General features: G+C 40.7%; 2 protein-coding genes and 1 pseudogene across 5 annotated transcripts in view; 2 read left to right on the top strand and 1 right to left on the bottom strand.

Moving 5' to 3' along the window:
• Window positions 1–23: 23 nt before the first annotated feature.
• On the bottom strand, window positions 24–7,075 carry LOC120429726 (importin-9-like). 4 transcript variants are annotated; one of them, XM_039594774.1, is made up of 6 exons: window positions 6,842–7,075; window positions 6,118–6,777; window positions 5,902–6,060; window positions 5,351–5,835; window positions 5,260–5,277; window positions 24–1,741 (listed from the first exon to the last, which is right to left on the bottom strand). In XM_039594774.1, exons 1-6 carry the CDS (start codon window positions 6,963–6,965, stop codon window positions 116–118), a joined length of 3,072 nt encoding a protein of 1,023 aa, XP_039450708.1. In that variant the 5' UTR covers window positions 6,966–7,075; the 3' UTR covers window positions 24–115. The 4 variants fall into 4 exon arrangements, with proteins under 4 accessions (XP_039450708.1, XP_039450706.1, XP_039450709.1 ...); XM_039594772.2 differs by having other exon boundaries at window positions 5,351–5,853; XM_039594775.1 differs by lacking the exon at window positions 5,260–5,277.
• A 2,884-nt stretch (window positions 7,076–9,959) lies between these two features.
• LOC120429721 (guanine nucleotide-binding protein subunit beta-like protein) lies at window positions 9,960–11,032 on the top strand (annotated as a pseudogene).
• A 3,986-nt stretch (window positions 11,033–15,018) lies between these two features.
• LOC120429732 (RNA/RNP complex-1-interacting phosphatase homolog) overlaps window positions 15,019–26,028 on the top strand; it is a 46,446-nt gene continuing 35,436 nt past the window's right edge. The window contains exons 1-2 of the mRNA XM_039594784.2: window positions 15,019–15,179; window positions 15,257–15,332. Coding sequence (XP_039450718.1) covers window positions 15,157–15,179; window positions 15,257–15,332 — 99 coding nt within the window. The 5' untranslated portion in view covers window positions 15,019–15,156. The remainder of the gene's footprint in view (window positions 15,180–15,256; window positions 15,333–26,028) is intronic.

The raw sequence follows: 26,028 nt of genomic DNA on the forward strand, positions 1-26,028 counted from the left end.
ACTCCCACAAAAACAAAAAAGACTTTTCAAAGAGTAACATGATTTTATTCGCGTTTACGCGACTTCACTGGCTTCTGATAATAACATTTAATGTTAAAAGCACTCACTTTACGACTTATGCTACGTTGATACCGAATCCTTTCAGGATCAGCTTTTCCGCGTCTTCCAGCTTTTCCAAAAACACCCGAAAGTGTTCGTCGCAGCTGAAGCTCTGCACAAACTTGACCAGATATTCCTGCATGTCGCACTGGAAGATCGGGTTCTGCATCAGCTCCTGCATCATCATCTGCTGATCGTCGTCCTCCTCGTCATCATCATCGAAAAGCATCATCGCCGACAGGTTAGTTGCGCCCTTTGGTTCCGCAGATTCGCTGTCAGATTCGTCCGATTCCGACCCGTTTTGTTCGAGCGCCTCTTTCGACTCCTTCAAATTGCTCAGTTCGTTGAGCAGCAGCTTGAAGATCTTCAACAGAATCGGAACATCGACCCACTCCTGTTGAGCGCTCGCGGTGGCCGATCGGGTTCGCCTGCCCTGCTGCACATTGACGACCGCTTCCTTGATCATGACATTCGTGATCCGTTCATCCTTTGTGGTCACTCCGTACTCGAACAACTTGCAAAGTGCCATCGTGCAGACCTTGCGCTCGTACGCTCCGTAGAACATGTGCTGCCGGCTGAGCCAGTTGGCAAACACGAACGACATTGCCGGTTCGCCAGTTGGACCCGGGACGGTGCTCAAAAAGTTAAGCACCGCGTCCATCTGGACAATAATGAGATGGGCAAAGATGATGACCAAACTCATGATCACGTGCAGCGACTGAACCAGCTGCATCTTGCTGAGAACCGCCTTCAGCAGCAGGTCAACGTTTTCTCCTAGCAGATTTCCCACCTTTGTGATGATGACCACGACTAGCCGACCGATGAACGCCGCCGTCGATTCGGTGTTGATCGGATTCAACAGCATCGTCGTAACTTCCATGATGTAGTTTAACCCTTCACCGTTCTTGTACCCGCAGATCTGTTCGGCGTCAACGGTCAGAAAAGCCCGCAAGCACTCCCCGCCGGATTGCATAACCGAGGCGTCTTCCGTTCGCAAAATGCAATGGACCGCGGCCGGGAAGGCACTCTCGACCATACAGCTGCTCAACGGTCCGCGCGAATACTTGACGACCGTGCCCAGAATGTCCAGCGCAATGTCGTGCATCGTGGCCGTTTGCTCGCCCTCCGAACTCAAAATGCTGACCAACGTCGGAATAATCTTCTCCTGCAGCGGAACCAAGCAGAACGGATTCTGGGCGAGGATTTTCAAAATGTCCTGCACCGACTCCAGAATGACGCGATCGTCGTGATACTTTAAAAACATTGCGATCGTCAGCGACACGACCTTGCTGGAAATTGACGCCGTCACGTTCGGATCGTACGCGATGATCGCCGTCAGCGTCTCCAGCAGCAAACTCTGCACCGTGTTCTGGGACTGGCTGAACAGCGGCATCAGACACTCGAAGAACTGCTCCAGCTTCGGCACCAGGCACAGCTTCCGTTCGTCGTTGCACTCGCGCAGGATTGTGCAAAAGCCGTAGATGGACCGGGCCGCGGTCAGTCGCAGCACCACCGGCTTGTCCAGCGACATGCTGTTGATGATGATGTTCACCACCTGCAGCAGCGTTTGCTGGTCGAACAGGTTGCAGTCGCAGTACCGGCTGATGATCCACAGGCACCGACCCAGCAGGTACGGGGAGGCCTACAAAGGGGGAGGGCAAAATGGGATTTGTTGTTTTAACGCTGCTGAATAGTCAACTTATGAATAGTCATTGTTATGATTATAAACTGTTTGAAGAACCTGACACGTTTGCAAGAGTCTTGTCACCTTATGTATTGCAGAAAAACGCAAACAAAAGGGCTTCTTTTTACCAAACCCACGTGCTTTGTTGTACTAAGCTTGCTGCGATTCCTATCCAGTTAGCATAAGATTAGGATGCAAAAAAAAAAAAATGTCGAATTTTGCGGGCATGATGCGGGCATGGTGTACTAAGCCCGAATCCCAAATATAAGTGCATCTCCAGCGCGGGTAGCAAACATCGAAGCAAATCAAATTAGCACCCGACGTCAACCCCACCGCGGCACTATGGGCCATCTCCATACAAACAGGCGGCCAAATTATTTTTTTGCTTTTTAAATGTTTTTTTGATACAAATTTAGGTAATTGTATGGTATTGAAATGATATACGTCGATTTTTATGACTTTTCATGTTTTTCAATAGTTGATTGTTTATAATAAATAGTCTTTTCATACATTTGCAGGTGAAACAGAATTGCATATATATTATATTGCAAGTTTATATTATTAAATTATGGATAAGCTCCCACCCCACTTTAAGGACACAACCCCTCCCTCCTTACGACGCCCCATGTCAGACGGTGAACACGTGGGGAAGCATCGATTGCATTATTATCACAAAATCATCATGTTACGTTATTTGGAATAGTTCAAATTGTTACAGAAACATCACAAATTACAATTTTATTACTTTAAAGTATGTTTCTGAGCCAAAACTTGAGTGAATGCTCTGCCACGTGTTCACCGTCTGACATGGGGCGTCGTAATTTTCAGCTAGCCGTCATAGCATACTAAGGACAATGCGTACATTTGAAGGGTGAATCGTTGATTCTGGAGACACCGGACGTCGATCCAATGCGCACCTTGGGGACAGAATGGACAACCCTAATTCCTTCTGGAATTTGTTCATTGGACCATCCCCTACACACCTGTCTTTATTCCGAGTGAATCCATGTTGTCCCCAGACCTGTAGGAGCGAATGAACGAAAATTCAAAATTTCCCATGGTAATTTACATGTAAACTTTGAACCGCTGGGGACAGGCCAATTCTCAACCAAATGGGCTGATATTTGGCATGAGAGTCCCTATGGGAACCTCGGTTTGCCTGATTCTGAGAGCTTTTTTGTTTGGATGAAACACCCTAATACACTCAAACCCCGTTGGTTTGACACCAACTATTGTCAAACGAACGGGGTCACTTTTTAGTTTGACACCCCTTTTACACGGAGTTCACACATACTACCAAACGTTTGTTTTGATAGTGTGCGTGAGCGCCGTGTAAAAAGTGACAGTTCGTCACTTTTTAGTTTGACTTTGACCAACCAACGGGGTACAAACTAAAAAAGTGTCAAACGAAAAAGTGGGTTGAGTGTACACTCAACCCCCGGTGGTTAGAGATCCTAAATAGGGAGACTGGTCGAAGTGATTTTGACGTACCCAAACAGACACGAGTTTGACGTATCCAAACGAGCATTTGCCTTTACGTCCAGCAAAACTTATCAGTGTTGCCAAGCTCAAAACATACGTTGCCAGATCGAATTAGCAAGCTTAGACCAGTCTCCCTATTTAGGGTCTCTACCGGTGGTTGGTCACTTTTTCGTTTGACACTTTTTTAGTTTGTACCCCGCTGGTTGATCAAAGTCAAACTAAAAAGTGACGAACTGTCACTTTTTACACGGCGCTCACGCACACTATCAAAACAAACGTTTGGTTGTGTTTGTGAACTCCGTGTAAAAGGGGTGTCAAACTAAAAAGTGACCCCGTTCGTTTGACAACAGTTGGTGTCAAATCATCGGGGTTTGAGTGTATATATAGATTAAGAAAAAATAAAAAAATAAAAAATCATTAAAAAAGATTCTAGAAATTAAGGCCTTAATAAGGGCTTAAATAAATAAAAAAAATTTAAAAAAAATAAAAAAAAAGGAAAAAATAAAGAAATCTATTTTTTTAAATTAAAAGGAATAAAAAAATAAAGCATTTTTAACGCATTTTTTGTTTTTTAATTTTTGTATTTCTGAATTTTAGATTTTGGGTATTTTAGAATTTTTAAATTTTTGGTGGAATTTTTGTATTTTTGAATTATTGAAATTTTGAATTTCCAAATTTTAAAATTTTTAAATTTTGGAATTTTGGAATTTATGAATTTACACCAGAGCAGACATACAAAAATCTACGAAACACGCATTCAAAATTTTGCCCCCGGCTTGCCGGTACTTGTCGGGTACCAGAAAATGAGTACCCGACAGGTACCGACACATATTTTTCTTCTACGGATGAACTTGAGATCAAATTTGATTCCTGCTTTGCTACGCGCGATAGGAGACTCGGGGGCGAACTCGAGAGCAAATTTGGTGGGAATCAACTCGGGTAGCAAATTGTTTAATTTTCGACATTTTCAAAAAAATAAATTCTTTGAAATTTTCAATAGGATTAAAAAGTTTATTAAACTTTTAGCATTTCCAGGCATGAATCAACACATAATTATTGATTTTGAAGGTAAACGAGAGCAAAAAATGATAAAAATCCATGTTTGCCCCCCGCGGTGGGCTTGTTTCGGTGGCAAATTTCCTAGCCTAGCGGTGGGGATGACGGAGTTTTTTCAAGGTGGCAAATTTGATCTCGGTTTTCATGTGCCGGGTGCAGCGCTGCAGATGCCCTATGCTTGATTAGTTGCGACAGAACTATAAGCTCGTGATATTTTTGAAAGTTGCAGTGGCTCAAAACGGGCATAAACCAAAACGCACCAATTTTACGGGTTAAATCCCATCCCAAATAATTTTTAAAGTTTATGTCGCCCTTCTTCAAAACCGGTCCGAAAAATCAGGGGGCAAAGAAAATATTTTTTCAAAAAACTTAAAAATTTTAAAGGAATTAGAAGTTTAACAAACTGGAAACAATTTGAAATGCATTTTCCTGCGTATAAAATCACATTTAGCATGTCTGGGATTGATTAAAAATATTTTTATTTTTTGTGGAATTCCAATGTACAGCACCGCAAAAGCGTGTTTTTTCGGCGGAAAAAAATCTCTTCAATGCTTGGATATTTTGAAAAGTAATGAATGCAAAACAACTGGGCTGGTGTAGAATGTTAATACTTTTTTCATTTAAGTGTTAATACTATGGATTGTAATTTAAATTTTTATATTTCTTTTTTTTTTTTTGAAAATATTGTGTAGGGGAGTCGGAGGTGAAAAAGAACTATAGTCCAAAATAAAAATCATTCTATCGAGAAATTAAAAGTAGGTGCGTGCAACATGGAGTTAAACTTTTCGAAGTGTCATGGAAAACTTCACTGCAACTGCACAGAAAGTTTAACTCCATGTTGCATATTTGAAAGCTCGATTGCTAACACTCATCTGAAGTAAATCGGCCTCAGGCTATTTCCCCAAAAATAAGCAGTTCCAAACGTAAACATAGCTTACTTTTTCTTCCTGTGCCAGCTAAATGTACAATTGAAACATTGGCATTAGATGACAAATCTCAACAATGTTTGGAATTCGATTGTTCACATACCTGATACTCCATAATGCCTTTGACCAGGTTCATGTACTGGCCCAGATCGAACTTGTCCTCGTTCTTGACAATCATCTCCTTGAACGAGCCCACGGCCAGCATGGACGCCTCGTATAGCTTCCACCAGTACGGATGGCCGGCGTTCCGGTCGGCATCGGCTACGGTGATGTGCTTGCCCAGCGCTTCCGAGAAGCTGGCCAGCAACTTCTGGTCGTACTCTTGGCCAAGCATCAGCAGCACATCCAGCGCGGTTGTTCGGATCGTAAAGTCCACGCCCTGCTCGTCCTCGTCCTCGACAAACTTTTCCGGATCCTCGTGCCAGCTCTGCACCTGTTCCTCCGTCATTTGCATGTACAGAATGACGATGTAAATGAGATCCGTGAGGACGTTCGTGATGGCACCTTTGTACTTTTTAATTTCGATGATCGTGTGCAGAAATTCGAAAATCTGCAAAATCATCGAAATGAACTCTTCATTTTCATCGCCTGGAATATGGAATGAAGCTGCTTTGAATAAGGTAATAACTGGGTGGTATGCAAAGGGGGACTTACCTTCCCCGTTGTCCACAAAGGGCGATTCCTCCGTTTCGTTCACGATCACCTTGATGTACACGTCGGCCATTTGAGTAAGAAGCTGCCAAATCGGAGGCAGAATAGCCGCCAAATACTGGTTGGCGAACTTGGACATGTCGGAAATCATGTATTTGAGAACTGAAAGGACAAATCAATGTGAATATGGACGGGTTTTCTTACGAGTTAAATACTCACCTTTGACAATCTTAGTCTTTAGCTGGAAGCTGCTGTACGGTCCGTTCGGAACCGTCAACCCTTCGATCATCTTTTGCATGAACGCCGGGAGGACGGCGTTCAAAATGTTGCCCTGCTCCTGCTTGGACTCGATGTGGGTGGTGATGCTCCGCAGCATAGAGTGCAGAATTTCAACGGCATAACTCCGCGTTGATACGCTGTACACCGTCTGGGCTTCGAAGATCCGGTACACTTCCGAAAGTATCATCGGACCGACATCCACGATCTGTTTCTCGTCCAGATCCAACGTAAACTCGACCAGCACCTTCATGGCACCGTGCACGGAGTTTTCGTTTCCGCTGCTGAGGCATTTTACGATGATTCCGAACAGCTCCTGCCAGTCGTTTGGCCAATCGTACGACGCAATGTTCGAAATCGAGTACGCAACAACGCTCCGAATCTTGCTGTTCGGGTCATTCAAACCCTGCGGCAGGATTGTCTTAATCGCCGTCTTGGCCTCATTGTTCACGAGCAGCGTGCCGTTTGTTCCGGTTTCGGCTTCACTTTCCTCCACGGTCCAGCAATCCTCGACGTACTGCTTCAGCATAACGGAGGCCAGCTGCCGCAGAGCCAGGTCCAAACTTTGATTTATCGTAATCTCCGCCAGATAAATGCCATATCCTACAACCAAATTGTGAAAATTATAGCACCAGGGTTCCACCATGTTTCGGACACTCTCGCTTACCTTCCGTGTACTTGAGCTGGGCTAACCTCTCCTCGGCATTGCGGCGGATTTCTCCGTTCGGGTTCAGGATCTTTTGCAGTTCCTCGAACATGGCCTGCTTGATGAGGTCGGCGTTTTGGGCCATTTTGAAGGAGGGGAGAGATTTTAGTTGCAAATTTACGGTCAGAAACGGATCACCGCTGGGAAATCGCACATTCCACCGCACTCTGACAACATGCGAACGCGCAAATTTTGCGAGTTTGACAATCAAGTTTGTCGGAATCAATTAAAAGTCGGATTGGTGTCGGGATAATTATTAATAAGGGAGTGTCTTTTATTACGTAACGCAGTTGAGAGAGAGGGGGTGGGAAGTAGAGATCCTAAATAGGGAGACTGGTCGAAGTGATTTTGACGTACCCAAACAGACACGAGTTTGACGTATCCAAACGAGCATTTGCCTTTACGTCCAGCAAAACTTATCAGTGTTGCCAAGCTCAAAACATACGTTGCCAGATCGAATTAGCAAGCTTAGACCAGTCTCCCTATTTAGGGTCTCTAGTGGGAAGTTGTGTTTCATTTTTTTTAAATTTGTAATGGACCGAGATATGGACATTTTTTTACGAGGAGGGAGGGGGTCTAAAAATCAGGAGCGAGTTGTGGCGCTATAACCACGGCAAGTAGTGTCCAGGGCATTTGTGGAAATACAATGTCCCATCCCAGAGGTCCCGGAGCACCAAAACTTCTTAGCATGGTGCTCCCAACGATTTATTGCTATAACAGGAACGTGAGCGGGGGATCCCCACGTTTCTTCCTCCCATGTAGATTCAGAAATGTGTTGTTGTTTGAACATTCGTGCTCAAACTCAATCCAATTCAACGAATCATCTTTGCGGTTAACTTTACGCAGTTGGCCTGGCCGCTTTAACTTTTGTGATGTTTCAAAGCAATTTATTGCATTGGGGCACTGCAATTGTTAATAATGACAAGAGGATGCTAGGCGTTAATCAACCTAAGGCATTTTCCAGGATGCCCTCGAAAGACTGGCTGCGCTAGGGTTAGATTAGATTAGATTAGATTAGGAGGGAGGGGGTCCAAAAATCAGATTTTTTCATTACGTATTAAAAGAACGCTCATTAACAAAACAAAGAGGTTGTTCAAAAATTACGTTCAGACCCAAGACCACGTTCCATACAATAAAGATTTTTTTTTATGTATGTAAATACAATCGGGTTCCAAATTAGGTTTAAATTTGTGATATTATTGTTCACAGCCAGTGATCCCCGTGCACCGCGTTCTCTGTTTTCTGTACTCGATCAAACACCAGCACCGCGTGTGCACGTGTACAAGCAAACCTAAACTCTGCCGTGTACAGGCTGTACCCGTACCCGAACCTCAAGTTTAAGGTGAAGCCGTTGATCATTTTCGAAGAAATTTCATCATCACTATAAAATATTCTGTATTAAATTCAATTTAACGAATTTCAGCACCAAAAAGAATCAGCATGTGCCGGTTGTTGCCATCTTGAAGCCACTGAAGGAATTTTTGATCTAAATCAATTCGTCGCCATCGTGCTAACTTGTCGTGCATTTTGGACCAAATTGAGTTAAGAACGCCATTTTGTGCAGCTCACAATGCCTCACCTTTTGACCTTCACAGATCCCCAAAATTCGATTTCAATCCTGAGATATTCAACAAAAACCGAAAAAACTCCGTGCATTTTTGTCACTTTACATATGAAAGTAGTTTCAATCTTGTCGTGCTATCTTGTCACTCCATGAAAATTGATGTAAGTGCGACAAAAGGCCAAAGGGATTTCAGGCCAGGAAAGTCAGGATGCGTTTGTCACACGTACAAGCTAGACTACCGTAAACATTTGTAATTAAAACTCGGGACTCCAGCAACCAACTTCAACCAAACTTTGGGACAATGCTCAGAATGGTGAGCCAAACAAAACGTGTTTGTTATTGTTTACATTGCGTGCTCTCGTTTTTGAATATTCAAGGTCAAACATTAAAACGCGTTTTTCTCGGAACGTCAAAATGGCGGGTGCGACAAGATAGCACGACGACGTCGAATTGTGCTTCAAAATTTATATAATTTTGTAGCACAGTCATTGACGTCCTAGTTGGCAATCATTGATTAATAACGATTTCCATAACTTTACAAGGAATGGGATAATCGTTACCAAAAGGAATCAGCATGTGTAGGGCACTATTCTAAACAACTTGTTGAAGGAATTTTGTCAAAATATTGAAAGCGACGCGAAATTTATATCTTTGAACGAAAAATCATGACAATGATGGAAGTCTTCACCTGCACCTCGGGTACAAACCCCGTGCAGGCCGACGACGCAGAAAAGAAACAGAAATATTTTCATCACTCTCCCTCTGCTGTAAAGTGGTGTTTCATTCTCCGCTGCAGTCACACTACAGTGTTTGCACAGAGAGAGAGAGTGAGAAGCAGTCTTTTTTTCGTCTCTTTATACGCTCTTCGCTCGCACGGCGTTGTACCCGAGGTGTGCACCCCGTGTTTACACCGCGTGTAAACTTGAGTGCGCCGTGCGGGGAGAACTCGAACATGGTAGCCTGGTGTGTTTGAGGTTCATCTGCACTGAAAACTTGTACGGCGTGTACGGCGTGCATGCGTTTCGGGAAGACTGTTCACAGCAATAAAGCTTATTTTCTGAGTACACTCAAACCCCGGTGGTTTGACACCAACTGTTGTCAAACGAACGGGGTAACTTTTTAGTTTGACACCCCTTTTACACGGAGTTCACACACACTATCATACGTTTGTTTTGATAGTGTGCGTAGGCGCCGTGTAAAAAGTGACAGTTCGTCACTTTTTAGTTTGACTTTGACCAACCAACGGGGTACAAACTAAAAAAGTGTCAAACGAAAAAGTGACCAACCACCGGGGGTTGAGTGTACAATGACCCTTTGTTCGACCGCAAAGGGAGCGTTCTTTTATTACGTAACGCAGTTGGGTGGTCGGAGGCCGTGTTACGGTCCATACAAGATCTTTAAAAATTTGTATGGAATTTAGTTACGAGGGGGGAGGGGGTCTAAAAATCCTATTTTTTGCGTTACGTAATATAAGAACGTTGTAAAAGGATTTAAACTACACACCAATTTCCAAGGGGTTGGGCACATGCTTCATCCGTATGGCATTTGGAGCAACTCCAGTAAATAATGGTAAATACGGTAAATATGGATGCACGAGGAGCAACGTCAGAATATAAAAATAAATTTTGATCAGTGTGGCATGTGACGTTTCTAAACGTCATTGGCAACTGTCACTTCCCCATTTTCTCCGCGAACAGGCACGCTTCCTGCTGCTAAGTTAAAATCATCAATGACCGAGATGCTGCAGCTCTGCGGCCAGCTGGTTGGCCACTCCGGCTGTGTCACTCAGATCGCGGCCAACTCCTAATACACGGACATGGTTCAGTCCTCGTCGCGCGACAGATCTTGTGGAAACTGAACCGGGACGACGCCAGCTACAGCTTTCCGCAGAAGACGCCAACTCCAGCATCCCGCAGAAGTGCTTGTACGGCCACCCGCACATTAACAGCGACGCGGTCCTCGGACGGCAACTACGCCCTGTCCGGCTCCTGGGACAAGACCCTCCATCTGTAGGACTTGGCCGCCGTCAAGTCTACTTGCCGCTTCGGAAAACATACCAAGGACGTCTTGTCCGTTCCATTCTCCGAGGACAAACGTCAAATCGAGTCCGGAGCACACGATAAGACAATCAAGCTGTCGGCCAAGTGCTAGTTACCATCCAGGAGGAGGGTTAAACCGTCTGGGTTTCATGCGTGCGCTTCTCGCCTAACCACTACCACCCGATCATCGTGTCCCCCGGTCGGATCGCACCGTCAGATCTGAAACTTGAACAACTGAAAGCTGAAGATCGAGCTTGGTTCGATGTCCGTTTCGACTGATGGTTCCCTGTGTGCGTCCGACGGAAAGGACTCAATCCGTTCATGTGATATAGGCATCTGCAAACGCTGGAGCACAACGATGACATTGTTGTCATCGACGCCCTCTGCTTCTCGACGAACCGCGCTGTGCGTCGCCTACGATCCGTCGATCAAGAACTGGGATCTGGCCTGTACTCCGGCTACTATGACAAAATAATTCGAGGCTGGCAGGTATATGCTAGCTGAAAAGTATTTCTGTTTCCTCAAAACAAACTATATAACACTTACAAACGCTCGGAAAAAGGTTCATACTTTAATAAAGTTAAATAAAAGTTTATCATTCAATAATTATTATTTGTTTTAATTTTTTCATTAAATTTTATTTATCACGTACTTCTAACAGTTTTCATGGGACGTTTCCGGTAGCGGCAATCTTTAAAATCACCAGCAGAAGTGAATGACGTTCTTCAGGAGTTAGGCCAAAGTCTTGGAATCTAGAAGCTGGCCAATCAATAGCTTGATGCTGTTCTAGCATTTGGACTGGTCCAACAACAAGCGCGCGTTGACAGCGTCCAGCTGGACGCGGAAAAGCTTCCAGCACGAACGCGCACGCTTTTGTTTTTTGTGTTCACAGTGGTTGTGGCTTCACTTGAGCAGCTCGTCAATGGAGATCCCATGCCTGAAGATTTGTTTCCAGTCTGGTTGTAATCCTAAAACAAAGCAAAAATCTGTAAAAAAAATAAATCAACTAAACTCAACATTTGAATACCCTTTTGAACTTGATCTTTCAAGTGCTGGTGATGTCCGAGTTCAGCTCCTGATGGAGCTACCGGCCGATCTGACCCTTATACTCATCGTTTAGTCAGGGCCGGCAGATGTTGCAGGGGGCAACAAATGTACACTGCTTCCGGCAGGCCATCGTTTACTTTTCCAACTGCTAAGTGTGAATGACAGCAACAAACAGCAACATGTCTACGGATGAAAAGAATATATAAGTCGCGTTCTCCGAGTCTACCGAAACGAGAAGTTTGAACACACCTTGTAAAACGCATCGTTGGCCACCGAGTAGGCTCTTTGTAATCGCTTCTCTTAGTCAAACGCCTTGATTGATTGTGGTCGTTGCAAAACCTTTTTCCAAAAGATCTCCCGGTTGAGCCAGCTCAAGCTGCTGAGCAAAAAATCTCACGGCCTGACGTCATCGTCCCGTTAACGAGTTTCGTCTTCATGCTTCGTAGGCCTTCAATACTCCGGGCAGTTGATTGTCGGCTTTAATCTGCGGATGAACGCAAAAAAGGTCAAACTCCGCAAGGAAAACTTCAACTAGAACTTACCGATGGTCAGTGAGGATAGATTGTCCGCCTCGAGAAGCGTTTTTGAGCCGGTGACGCGAAACTGCCGCGTGGCCGACGTCGAAGATTCTCCTCCAGAACCAGTTCCGGGACGGCCAAAACCAAACGTAACAGGTTCCCCCGACACACTCGACAAAACTTTTCAGATTGTTTGTTTACATTCTACAGCGTGCACAAAAATGAAATGTCATTGACAGACACACTGAAACAAATGAACATTCGAAAATTGACAACATCGTTTATATCGTTTATATCTCGTAAATATGGATGCACATACGGATCAACTGTAGAAAATATATGAATAATATGCCATTTATTTGAAGTGACCACCTCGTGCCAATTTCTCATTACTGAATTCAGTAAAATTTACTGAAAATTTAATCTGCGCGAAAACCTTAGCGATACTACACACCAAATTTTGATGTTCGTTTTCAGTAAATAAGTTTACTGAAAATTTTCAGTAATCCTATTTTTACTGAAATTCAGCATTAGTCTTTTGGAATTACTGAAAATCAGTAAACCGTATCAAATTTACTGAAAATCAGTAACATTGCTGCCAGTCTATTTATGTTTCTGACATTTGCTCTGCCAGTCTATTTGGGTCGCCATTTTAGTTTGTTCTCGAAGCGTGCCGTTGTAAGTTGAGAGTTTATCCGCGTCCCCGGGGTAGGAAACCTGCCCGTTCAATCCGGAAAATCCCCGGTGGTTCAATATCCACGGTCAGCACTGTCTGCGGTTAGAACAAAGATCGTTTTTTATTTTTCCCAAGAGTTCTGTAACAAAATTATGCGGGACCCAAAAATGGCAATTTTTGACCCACTTTGACCCAGAGACCCACCGGAATATCTCCGGAATATCTCCGGCCACCGAAACATTTCCGGGTTCTGCGGGTCATTTTTGGAAAAAAGACATTCTAACGAGTTCAACTAATAAAGAAGTATGCCAATTGGTTGAGTTTTCGCTGAGCTATGGCCATTTTAGTGATTCCAGTTTCACCCAGGCCTATACGGATTAACTGAAGACACAGTTCAGTTTGACAGTAAAGAATTACTGAAAATTCAGTATTGTTTGATAATTCGTGCTTACTGAAAATTCAGTTCACTTTGACAGCTTATAATTACTGAAAATTCAGTTTTATTTGACAGATCTTCGATTGCTGAAAATTCAGCTTTTCTTACGTCATTTTGACATTTTCAAACTTACTGAAAATCCAGTTAACCATCTGTCATCCTGATTGGTTTCAGGAAACTGAAGTTTCAGCAATTTACTATAAGCAAAACATTGTAAAAGGTCCTTAGTCGATTTTCAAAACATTGAGAAAAAGCAAGTTGAATTTTGGGAAAAGTTTTTCAAATCCTATTTCAAGAGAATTGAGATTATTTAAATGATTATCCACATAAATGGTGGACAACTATTACGACTACGTTGTCTTGTACTTATAATTACCAAAAACTATATTTTTTTCGAGAAAATGGATTAAAAAGCCACATAGGCCCAGAAAAAATATTTTGCCCCGTGGGGAGAGAGTTGGCCCTTTGTGTTTCAAGTCCTTTGAAAACAGTGAAAGGTTCACTTTCCATTCTGGCCCCTGGCCAAACACGATGTCAAATTGTTTTTGTTGATGCTTTGTTTGCTTGGCCCGGTGCCAAAACAGACCTAACCAAAACAAATTTTACTTTCCTGTTCGGGCTTTTGCGAATCGAATATTATTTTTCGGTGTTTTGAATAGTTTTTTGAAGATTTTAGTCGTGGTTTTGTGTTATTTTATGCAAAAAAGATCATTTGAAGCCCAACTTAGTGGGCGAGGTGTTGGGTGTAGTAAATAATTGTATTTTTTTGTGTCCAGCAAAGATTGTTTCCGAAGAAACAGAAAGAAATTCTCGAAACATAGGTAAGTCTGAATTCCCTGTTGACGAAGCCGAATTTTAGAAGGAGTTTTGAAAAGTTACGGAGGCGACGTGACCAAGCTGTCTGGAACCGTTTTCATGGACAGATTTGCTGAGGGACCAACGAACGGTTGGTGGTCGCCGCCGCTCTGGATCGATGCTCTGGCAACGAAACGGACGCAGAGTTGTCGTTCGAGTCGTAGGCGGTCTTCGGTGTTTGACAAAATTTCCGGGTGTTACGGACGTCGTCGGCGTATTTGTCGCCTGTTACACGTCGTTGCTGCCGAAGCGGGGCTAATGGTGACGCCCGCCGGCGACTTGCGATCTGTGCACGGCCGCAAGTGTGAAAGAGTTGAAAAGCGGGAATATGAAATTTTGCCCGTACCGAGACGAAGTGTTCGAAATGCTGCTGTGGCTACTACCCGGACGTCTTCTTCATTCGCCAACATTTTCACATCCCCTGCTGCTTCCGTCGGTCGACGAAGCCGAGACATGCCATTCCCCCCAGGATTCGCTGGACTTCCAAGCGGGCTGCGGGGACCGTTCGTCGTTCAATTCCACGAATTTGAAACAAAGGACCAAACATTGTTTTTATTTTTGTTTTGAAACGACACTGTGTTTGTCCCTGGACCTAACACGATTTCAAAACAAAACAACTCAATTTCCATATTGGTCCTTTGATGAAAAGGGTCTATGTGGAAATTGAAAACAAACTAGATGTCATAAACTTTGGCCTTTTGCAAAACTGACTTTTTTTCACATAAAAATCAACTTCTTAAGCTTTTCTCGAAATGCAGTGATAGTTTACAACTAAATGCATCGTTTGCAGTAAAAATCCCGTTTGTTTACAGTTTTGACTTGGGACCTTTTACAATGTTTTGCTTGTATTTACTGAAAAACTTGCTGAAGATTCAGTAGTGCAGATTTCAGTAAATTTTTACTGAAATTCAGTGAAAGAAAGTTGCTGTGTAGTTTGTGTCGGCATTATGACAAAGGCAGTCGGCATAAATGGAAACTCCTGTGGATGGGTTTTTGACAGCAGCATGCAAAATATAAACAAACATCACCGTGCTTGTTGAACAGCACAACGTGAGCGTGTTTGCGTCTTTTTATTTTACAAAGTTTAGGCGGAATTTATAAGAACTTTTTAACGCATCATTGATAAGTGAAGTTGCTGGAAATGGCGAAAAGGTTACCGGACAGGTGAGAGCATCATACATTTCATAGATTTCAAAAAGTTTCGAATCAAAATTTCTGATTAAACATGGTTCCAATTCTAGATGGCTAAATTACACCAGCATCGGAGCCCAGGTAGAGGGAACACCGTTCGTCCCTCTGAAAGTTCCGTTGAAAAAGGTAAGAGCATAAATTTACTACTTCCCTTTCCTAAGTTTAATCTGAGCCGGAAAATGAACTTTCATTCCACCGCTAACACAGCGGAAAAGTGACCACAGGGGGAACATGGCTCTCGGTCCATTCGATTCAGCAAACTATTGAATTGAATTGCAAATTTTTAATGTTACAATCACTAGCGTGCCCAGCTCTTTGAGGATGGTGGGGCAATAATAAGGACGTTTTGAAAAATACGTCATTTGTGGACACCCCATGACCAAATTTATAACAAATTTCTGAGGATGGAGGATCAGTTGCCCCATGTTGCCCATCCCCTGTGCACGCTAGTGGTTACAATCAAGGTTACAATAGCGACAACTTTGGCCTCTTAGGAGGATCCCTTTAATCGCGTATTGACATTAGATTTCGATAATCTCGGATCCCTTGAACCTTATGGGGAACATGGCCACATTTACTAAATATTTAGCAATAGGATTGTAGGATCTTGTTTAGGACTTTAACTTGCTATTTCACTAGTAAAAGTAGTTCTTTCAAACAAAATACAACAATTCTAAATTCTAGATTATTTAATCAAGTGCAGCAAAACACATTTTCTGTTTCATAAGTATAACTGTAGAAAACACGATTGAAAACAATTACTGATCATTTTTTTTAATTTTAATGCAAAAAAAAAAATTGACAATACAGGTTTTTTTGCGAGTTGTTTTCCTCTTTTCTGTTTCCTTTACAAACAACTTTATTTGTATTCATTGTGATAAATGCCTTATACACAGCTGAAAGGATCCCCCAAAACTCTGTACTGCACTTATAAAACTACTGTTAGTCGATAAACTAAAGAAATAAACTGAATTGAATTAATTGACAAGACAACATTTTTTTGATGGATCATCCTTACCATACCGAGCTATCAAGTCGGACCTTTTCTGTCAAGAAGGGCCGCGAAGTTATTTTTTTTAAATTGATTTAAAAATTAATTTTAAATCCTTTGCGGTTGTTCAACCATCAAGTTGTCGTATCCAATTAACCACGCATTTATTGTACTCAGAAAAATAAGCTTTATCGTTGCGAACAATGATATCACAAATTTCAGCTTAATTTTAGGACTCAATTGTAGAATAACTGAATTGAACTGATAATTTCACAACCAAAAATTTTTAATTTAAAAATTATTCGCTCTACAGCATTGCCTTGGCGTTCTCGATTGCGGGATTCCTTCCCGAAGGCTTGATTGTTGAGACAATTGCAAGACGGTTCCTACACCTGGACTGAGCTATCAACCTAACCTCTAGGTTAGACCGGGGCCATCATTTACTTCCCCGTCCGACAAAATTTGCCACCGGGACCTTCTGGGATCGAACCCAGGCCGACTGGGTGAGAGGCAACCACGCTTGTCCCTACACCATGGGTCCTGGCAAAATCATTAATATAATATATATTATATAATATAATATATATTATACAGTCCTCCCACACATTCGGAACAGTTTACAGATCGGTAATTGTTCAAAAAATTATAGAAAATCAATTATTGAACATCATGCTTTTACGTGAAAGCATTTTTAAGGCTGTGTTTTGCTGCTCTGGATAAAATAGTCTCGAAATGTCGTTTTGCCTTCCTCACCTCAATGAGGAAAGGCTATAAAATCACTCGAAAAATGAACTTCTTAACTCGACCACGTAGACCCACCTTCACGTATACCTATCGACACAGAATCAAATTCTGAACAAATGTCTGTGCGTGTGTCTGGGTGTGAGTCCGTGCACCGAAAAATATGCACACGATTATCTCCGGACTGGCTGGACCGATTTGGACCGTTTTGGTCTCATTCGATCCGTCTTGGTGTTCCACAAGACCCTAGTTAATATTATGAAGTTTAGAAAAGTACTTTATAAGTTTTGCTAAAATAGTAGTTTATGCAACAAGTTGCAAAAAGAGGGTTTTTTCAGCACGAGTCGTACATCGTCGTACAACGTACAACGAGGTTCACCGAGTTGGATAAATACGAAGAGTGCTGAAAAAATCAAGTTTTGCAACGAGCTCCATACAACATCTTTTGCAATTCCAAAAAAACACACACTGAGTGAAATTTTAAATCAAATTTTCATGTATTTTGTCAATAAATCGTTTAAATCAAAAAAATGTTGAAAAGTGTTACTTTTCGAAACAAGTGCTGAAAAGTTTTGCTATTCGGTTCTGTTATTTTTGGTACAGAAAAGTAGGCTATTTCATCGTTCAAGAATGACAGGAAAAGTGAGTAGTTTCACGACGGAATCGCAAAAAACGATTTTAGCTAATCTTCGGAAGATTGTAAAAAGGGTGTTCATGCTATATACTGTTAGAAAGGTATTTGAAAGACCTTTCCAACGCGTTTAAAAGATTGCAGATCTGACAAAAGTTATGAGCACTTAAGTGTTATTTATACACTTTTTTTGGCCGGATCTCAAATATCTTGATGAAAAAAGTTTCCGGATCTATCATGCGACCCATCGTTGGATAGGTAACCAAAAGACCTTTCCAACGAGCCCAAAAGATTGAAGTTTTGACAACCCTATCAAAAGTTATAAATACTTTAGTGTTTTTAATACATTTTTTTGAGGCCGGATCTCAGATATTGATAAGCATAACTGCTATTTATACACATTTTTGAGGCTGTGTAGTGTATTCACTGTATGAAGGCAAGGAAGGCACCAACCACCTAAAGGTGGATTAAGTAACGTTTTTTTTTAAAGAACTACTTTTACTACTGAAATAGCAAGAGAATGTCCAAATAAAGGTCAGAAAAATTGTATGTTCGAAAGAAAATATGCATTTGGCATAAAAGTATAACAAAGTTTTATTGTTTCCAGCGATTTAAGTTATGATTTTGTAAAAACTAAAAGAAGTGCCAAACTTTCCAAACACGCCAATGATGTTTTCGATCGCAGAAATTAGAGATTTGGTCTTTAGATAATGTGATTAAAGTTCCATACTAACTTCAGGTCTAAACTGGATCAGCTAAACCTTAACCAAATGAGCTTAAATTTTCAGGCTAGCTTCTGGGGTTATTGTACAGTACTCGTTCGCCCAGTTGTTTAACTGGGCTGTACTGCCGTTCTACGCATAATTGTCCCATGTTCAGAAAAGTGCAACTGAGAAAAACGCGATTGAAATTTTTCGATCGTTTTTTTGTGTTTCTACGCATAATTGTCCCGTAGGTCCCTATTCACCCCATATGTCCCTAATCATCCCACTTAGCAGTGTATCACTCTTACTTGTAATTATCTTGCTATACAAAGCTTCGTAAAACTTATAATTTCATGAAAGAAAATACTTGATGGGACAATTATGCGTAGAAGTGTAACGATGAGACAAACAGACTTGGTGTTGTTTTTAATGTGTTTCCGAACAAAGTACTAGATTTTATGTGTTTTCCTATAAGTATACGACAAACTAAACTTGAAAATGTCAAAAAGTCAAAATCGTCAAAAAATGACATGGGACAATTATGCGTAGAACGGCAATGTAGCCCACTTAAAAGTCTGACAAACGCCAAAAAACTGGCTGGTGAATGCAAAAAGCAAGTTCAACAAATATAAAATATTTATTAAGTTTTTTATGAAAATTCAAGTAAAGTCAAGTGAGCTCTGGAAACAAGTTTAGGTAACCTTTATTTTAATATTTTGTAGAGAAAATTATATCAATCGGTGGCCCCCTGGTCATTTTTCGTTCAGCCCAGTTTTCGAGCAGCATTCGGTAAATGGACTACGTTCTTACCCCAGTTACCGATTAAGTACCTTAAAATTCCGGTTGATGCGCTCGAAATTGAACACTTTTGTCTTTTTCATATATCTGTGAACCACACTACTAGACATCTCTGGTTGCAGGAGGTTGCAGAGAGTTGTTGTTATCATTTCGATTTTTTTGGAAGCTCGAGTGTTGGAATGTCAATCGTTTTAATTTGAATTTTGTATTTTTAGATTTTTATTTTTATTTTTTTAGTTTTAAAATACTTTTTCTCTTTTACCAAAGAAGTCGTTTTGCGTCTTTGATTCTTCCATATCATTTGACAGCTGTCCATACAAAAATGGTATCTACAGCACTTATTTGGTAACTGAGGGTTGTTCAAGTGGCCGGTTTTCAATTGAGTGCTCAATTAGCAGTCAAACTTAGGGACAAGTTACCGAACAAGTACTGTAAATGCTCTAGAACCTGCGTCTTGAGAAGGGAATTTTTAATAAATTTGGTGTCTTGGGCAAAGTTTAAATATAGGTAGATGAAAAGACAATTCAGGGGGAAAAAAGGTACAGTAGTTGTTCGGTAACTGGGCGTTGTTTAGCTGGGTTGCTTTTTAACTGGGCGCTCGATAACTGGGCCGTAGCCCAGTTAAAAAGCAGACAAACGTCAAAAAACCAAAACAAACTTTTATGTAATTTCAAGTCACAATTAATGAAATATGGCGAACCAATACTACAAAGTTAAACACAAATTAAAAAGTACAACAAATGATAGTTTTGTGAATATCACAATGACTTTCTGAAATCAGGAATTGAAAATGTTGACATAAAATAATTGTTGTAATGATGCTTTATGTTTTCTAAACCGGAAATTTTTTTAATTGGAAATTTTTAAGTTAAACTAGCATTTAGCATAGTCTAAACCCAACCTATCGTAACTTTCATTGATTTTTTCCCCCTTTTCTTGGGAACGGCTAGAAACTTTTCGTCACAACAACTCGAAAACCGGAATCGGTTGCAAACCCAATGTCTCAACCCATCAGGGCAAACAAAAACGTCCAAAGTGGCGGGAAACTCCCAAAGAGGGTATACCTCTACGTCACCGCCCGCCACGACAAAAACACGTTCGTCGCCCGTCGTGACCTCAAATGTGATTGTTCAACTTGGCTGTAATTAGTCAATAATTGTCGAAGCCATGTAAAATAAATACGCACATCGGCCGCGTGATAGTTGAGCATTTCATTTTGCCTGCCTGCCTGCCTGCCTCCTTTTTTTGTCTTCGTACTAAAATCTAACCCATTGTGGGCTTCGTGAAGTTGCGCGTGAGAGTGAAACCGCGTTCGAAAAAAGAAAACATTTGCACTAGCCGTGCCTGGCCCGGTCTGTTGGCTTGGGTCTGCGCGCGCGAGGATGATGCTGAAGGAGGCGCAAGGCTTTGAGAGCACACACCTCTTTACCGTGGTTAGGGGAGACTAGTAGAAACTGATTCCTCTCGTTTTTGTAAATTTCTAGAGTTTTTTTAATAGGTCCTATAAACATATAAAAGACAATAGTTTATAGGACCTTTTAAAAACTTTAGATTTATACGTTAAATACTAATAACGATTAATTACAATGTGGACCATATTTACCATACCATATTCGGTTGAAATATAAGGGTTTTAATCAGAAATAAGTTGATGTTACATGTGTTGTTACATTTCAGGTGGAATATTATAAATTGAATATGTAATAGACTTTTTTTCGAGCGAAATTTAAGAGGTTAAGATTTTAGACTAATTTCTATTTTCACGGAGAGACTATCAATCGTTAAATCTGCAGAGAGATTTGCTGTTATTTGGCAAGTTATTAGCTATTTCAGCAATTTTTCTGCTGAAACCAGTCTGCAACTGCTTATTACAAAAATGAGCACTTTAATTCTGTTAGTTTGTTTTCGCAATTTATTGCCAAAAATATCCCCGGCCGGTCTCGTGGCGCGGTGGTTAGCGGCTTCGGCTGCCGATTCCTAAGTTGCTATGGGGCGCGGGTTCGATTTCCGCCTTATCCTCATGGCCTTCTATCGGATGGGGAAGTAAAACTTCAGTCCATTTGCGTAAATGAGGTTTTGGGTGACTCACCACACATAACCCTCGGACGCCTAGAAATGAGTAGAAACTTGCAACAAAGCCCACAAAAGAGCCGGGAGTTTTTAAAGTGGATTGCTTTGCTTTTTTTGCCAAAAATATCTGACAGCAGAAAACCTAGATTTTTTTCCCTGTTTAAGCGACATTTGTGTATCGAAGTTTCATAGTATAGTGGAATTGATTACTCAGTTGAATTGGCTGTTGCAATGGTGCCCATTTATCAAAACAATTAAACGATTCCAACGCCGTAAGTAAACAAACCGTGCGCGAATTTTATTTTGAAAATGGGAAATTATGTTTTGAAAACTTTTTCAACAAAGTTTCACCCACTGAGAAATATTACTTTAACTTGTTCATACAACAGGCTTTACGGATATTTATAGTGATTTCGTTAATCATAGCTTCACGTGCTTTTTGTTTACATTGCTTTTTCTATAGAAGTGGCCATACAATTTTGGGGGCTGGTCATACCAAATGGGTATAAACATTTTTGAAATTCTGTACCGTAAACTGGGGTCAATCGGGACACATGGGGCGAATTGGGACAGCAGTTTTAACCATGTTGGAGCACAATATTTTGATTTTTCTGGTTGGTTTCGGTTAGAACAAAATGTTAGTTTAACATTGAAAATCGGACCATTAGTTGCTGAGATATCGACATAAGAAAAAGGTGTGTTGTTTGGGTGGGCTTAGAAAACATCAATTTTCCTGTTTTTAAACCTTTGCATGGCAACGAAGGGTCGTATCAACAAAGTTTAAAAATGCAAAATATTGAAAATTTTCTCAGCTTTTCAAAAAAATTTTTTTTTAAAGATGGGCAAACGTGTGCACAAGGTTAAAAAAATGAAAAAACTGCGACTATTTTCAAAAAAGTCACCTAAAAATGGATTTAACTTGAAAACGGTGCAGTTTATCAAAATTTCACTCAAGTACTTTTTGATTGCAAATTTGATTTTACATCGAAAAATGAGTTGACAATGCGACCAACTTTTCGATTTTCTGAAAAAATCAGTATTGATTCAAAAATTCATAACTCGCTCAAAGATTTTTTGCACAACCTGAAAATTTCTGAATACAGTCATCCCACATATTCGGAACACCCACAAATTCGGAACACTTTTGTGGTAATTTGTCAATAGAATGCAAAATGCGACTTTTCTGCCGACCCTGCTATTTTTAAGGCCTTTATTTGGACATTTTCTTGCTATTTCACTAGTAAAAGTAGTACTTTTTGAACAAAAAACTTCATTTCAAGACTATTTTATCCAGATCAGCAAAACACTGCCTCCAAATTGCCTGTTTCATGATCGTGGGATGTTATTGTGCCTCCCACAATTATGGAACACCTGTATTTAACTGATATTTTCACAAAAAAGTTATCAGACCATTTATAAAACATTACTAAGCATGAGTTTTATTGGTTTCGGAATGCGAAGTCATTATTTTGTATAAAAATACGTACTTCTGGAGAGAATAAAAAGTGTGTTTACATCGTAAGAAAAAAGTGTTCCGAATTTGTGGATTTCAAGGGTCAATGTTTTTCTTTGATCGCAAGAAAAGCTTTCACATGAAGGTAAAAGCAATTCATTATGTTCAATTATCGATTTTATATGATTTGTTGAACATTGGCCGATCTGTAAACTGTTCCGAATATGAGGGATGAGTGTAGTTGGCATTTGATGTCCTCTAAAACATATCAAAACATTAAAAATAGTGTTTTTTTTGCAAATCAAGTTTTAGTGACAAAAAGTTAAATAAATAATCACCATTTTTTTATCGTGTATTATTTTTTTTCAGTGTGATCCATATCCATACCTACAACTTTACCGAAGACACCAAATCGATCAAAAAATTCCTTCAAAAGATACAGATTTTTGAATTTTCATACATCATTTTTGTATGGCCAGCTGCCAAATTTGTATGGAAAATTATATGGACAAACTAATGATGCAAAATGGCTTCTTTGGGCATACCGAAGGCACCAAAAAAGTTTCAGACGGATTAAAAATACAAAAATTAAAATTTAAGAAAAAAGACCGATTTCGTAGAGAACTGCTCATTTGCAAAAATGTGACTGTTGTATTGGTTGTATCAAAATCAGTGGCCAAATCAAATTTCTATCAATCTTACCCCGGGCTATCAATCTTACCCCAGTTTACGGTACACGGAAAAAGTCCGATTTTGTTAAACTGTTTTCCATTTAAAGTTAAATTCCCAAAATACTTATTTTTTGATATTCAAAATTTGTTGATATGTTATACTGCCGTTCTACGCATAATTGTCCCATGTCATTTTTGGACGATTCTGACTTTTTATCATTTTTAAGCTTAGTTTTACGTATACTTTCAGAAAAACACATAAAATCAAATACTTTGTTCAGAAAATCATTGGAAACAACACTAAGGGAGCGTTCTTTTATTACGTAACGCGAAAAATCGAACTTTTAGACCCCCTCCCCTCCCCCTCGTAACAAAATTTCCATACAAAATTTAAAAATTTTGTATGGAGCGTAACACGGCCTCCGACCCCCCCCTCCCCCCTACTACGTTACGTAATAAAAGAACGCTCCCTAAGTCTGTTTGTCCCATCGTTGAACTTCTACGCATAATTGTCCCATCAATTATTTTCTATCACAAAATCATGAGTTTTACGAAGCATTTCATCTTGCTTACCTGTATACCTGCAAGAGGATTACAAATAAGGGTGATAACATGTTAACCGGGGTAATTAGGGACATGTAGGGCGAATTGGGACCAACGGGACAATTATGCGTAGAAACACAGAAATCGATCGAAAAATTTCAATCGCGTTTTTCTCAGGTGCCCTTTTTTGAAAATGGGACAATTATGCGTAGAACGGCAGTATAGGAGACTGAAAAAAACATCTTCTAGGCCATAGTGTGTGGTAGTGAAAAATCTGGTATTAGAGCATATACATTTTTGGAAAATATCAAAATCATGGATAAAAAATAATACTCAAAAAGATTGTTTAAAGCTTAAAATAGAATTTGCAATCGAAAAGCATTCTAATTTTTTTTCAATTTCTGTTTTTTTTTGCATTTTAAAAATACTTCTTTAAAAAAAAGCACCACTAAAAAAATTGTCTGAAAAGCTGAGAAAATTTCCTACAGTTGTATCTCTTAGACTATGAAAATCGTCCAATTAGTTTTCTGAGATATAACCTCACAAAGAATTTGTATCGATAAAAATGTTTTTTTCTAAGTATCTCCTCATTAGCCTGTGATAATTAACTGACGATATCACGGAATTTAATCTATTGAGACCGTTGAATCCACAGCATTTCCTTCAAGCATAACGGAATTAATTTTTTTTTGAAGCTAAAGATATCTTTATTGAACTTTCTTATAATAATTACATTTTATTCACATTCTAAGTGGTATGGCTAAATGCTCTTCATCTTTGTTGTATTTTATCGTTTTATTATTAACTGTTCACATTCATTTGTTTAATTCAAATTGTTTTACATTTTTGCATTGAATCGAATACATTTGGGTAAAAAAGAAAAAAAATGACTTTTAGCGTTCTTACTTGTTCCGCACGAGTTTTGCAATCACGCAATGTTGTTGTCATCTCGATGAAAATGTTCAGAAGTTCTTGTGGTGAAAACAGGTCACTACACGGAGAAAAAAAGAGTTCTCAAAATCGTGAACACCCGTTCATGAAATTGGGAACCACGAACAAAGTGTTCAAATGCCATGGTACGATTTTCAAAAACCTACCATGGAATTTGAACACTTTGTTCTTGGTTCCCAATTTCATGAACGGGTGTTCACGATTTTCGGAACTCTTTTTTCTCCGTGTACTGCCTTCATCCGTTGATGCTGGTTGGTTTTCCCTCGGTTGCTGACTCAAGCCAGGAGGTGTTGTATTCTCTGCTACTGAATACAACGGCAATGGCTGCAGATTTGGAACCACTCGAACAGATCCCGCGCCTGGTGACGCCAAAGCAGGAAAATCCACATCCGTGAAAGCTGGTGGTGTCTTACGACGATTTGGTTGGTGCCTCGTCGTCGCTTGCTGCCGAATTTTTAAAAAACTCAGCCCGTTTTGGGCAGCTCCGATTCTTGGTAGAATGGTCGCCGCCGCAATTGAAGCATTTCGCTTCGATGTTCTCGTTGATTGTTTCGCAAGCTTGAGTTTTGTGCGCACCTCCGCAGGTTGCACAACGACTCTTGATGAAACAGTTCCTTTCACCATGTCCAAACTGCAAGCAGTTCGAACATTGCGTCTCGTCACGGTGCACTGGACGATAACGTTCCCAAGACACGATGATGTTGAAAATTGCCCGAACTGCTTTCAGCTCAGACGGCGTTGTCGATCCTTTCTCGAGATGAACCAGGTACAGTTGATCACGATACTTGATTTCCTTGTTGTGTCTCGTCATCTTGAAGACTTCGATCACGTTCAACTTCAGAGTTTTGAGCTCTTCTTTCAGCACACCCACATCCATGTCGTACAGGCCTCGGAGGACCTGTTTCATGGGGCGTTTACCTGGATCGTCATGGCTGTAGTATTCAACCTTTGTATTGTTCAGGAAATCCCGAACGTAGTTGTAATCCTTTCTGGTAGGTAGCAGAATTTTGAGTCCATCAGCACACAAGCGAATGGAAGCTTTGAAGAATTGATAAATCCGGTCAGCCACTTTCGCACCAAATCCGATGACGATGTTTTCACAAAAATGGGTGGCAACTTTTCTCGTCGTTCAAATTCTTCCTTCTTGCTCACGTCCACAGGGAGGGTAGCGAACTGGTTTCCAGACGAATTTTGAGCGTCCTTGCTCAAACTGCCTGGCTTTGCAGGTAGCGCTTCGGCATTCTTTAGCTTCTTCAAATCTGCCGATCC

Source organism: Culex pipiens, unplaced genomic scaffold (assembly GCF_016801865.2).
Source record: "Culex pipiens pallens isolate TS unplaced genomic scaffold, TS_CPP_V2 Cpp_Un0019, whole genome shotgun sequence".
NCBI classification, from domain to species: domain Eukaryota; kingdom Metazoa; phylum Arthropoda; class Insecta; order Diptera; family Culicidae; genus Culex; species Culex pipiens.

Coding starts and splice junctions, on each gene's coding strand:
- LOC120429726 (XM_039594772.2), bottom strand. CDS start 6,965: ATGGCCCAAAACGCCGACCTCATCAAGCAGGCCATGTTCGAGGAACTG. Junction 6,061..6,117: donor AAAGACTAAGATTGTCAAAG/GTGAGTATTTAA, acceptor TTGTCCTTTCAG/TTCTCAAATACATGATTTCC. Junction 5,854..5,901: donor CTTTGTGGACAACGGGGAAG/GTAAGTCCCCCT, acceptor TATTCAAAGCAG/CTTCATTCCATATTCCAGGC.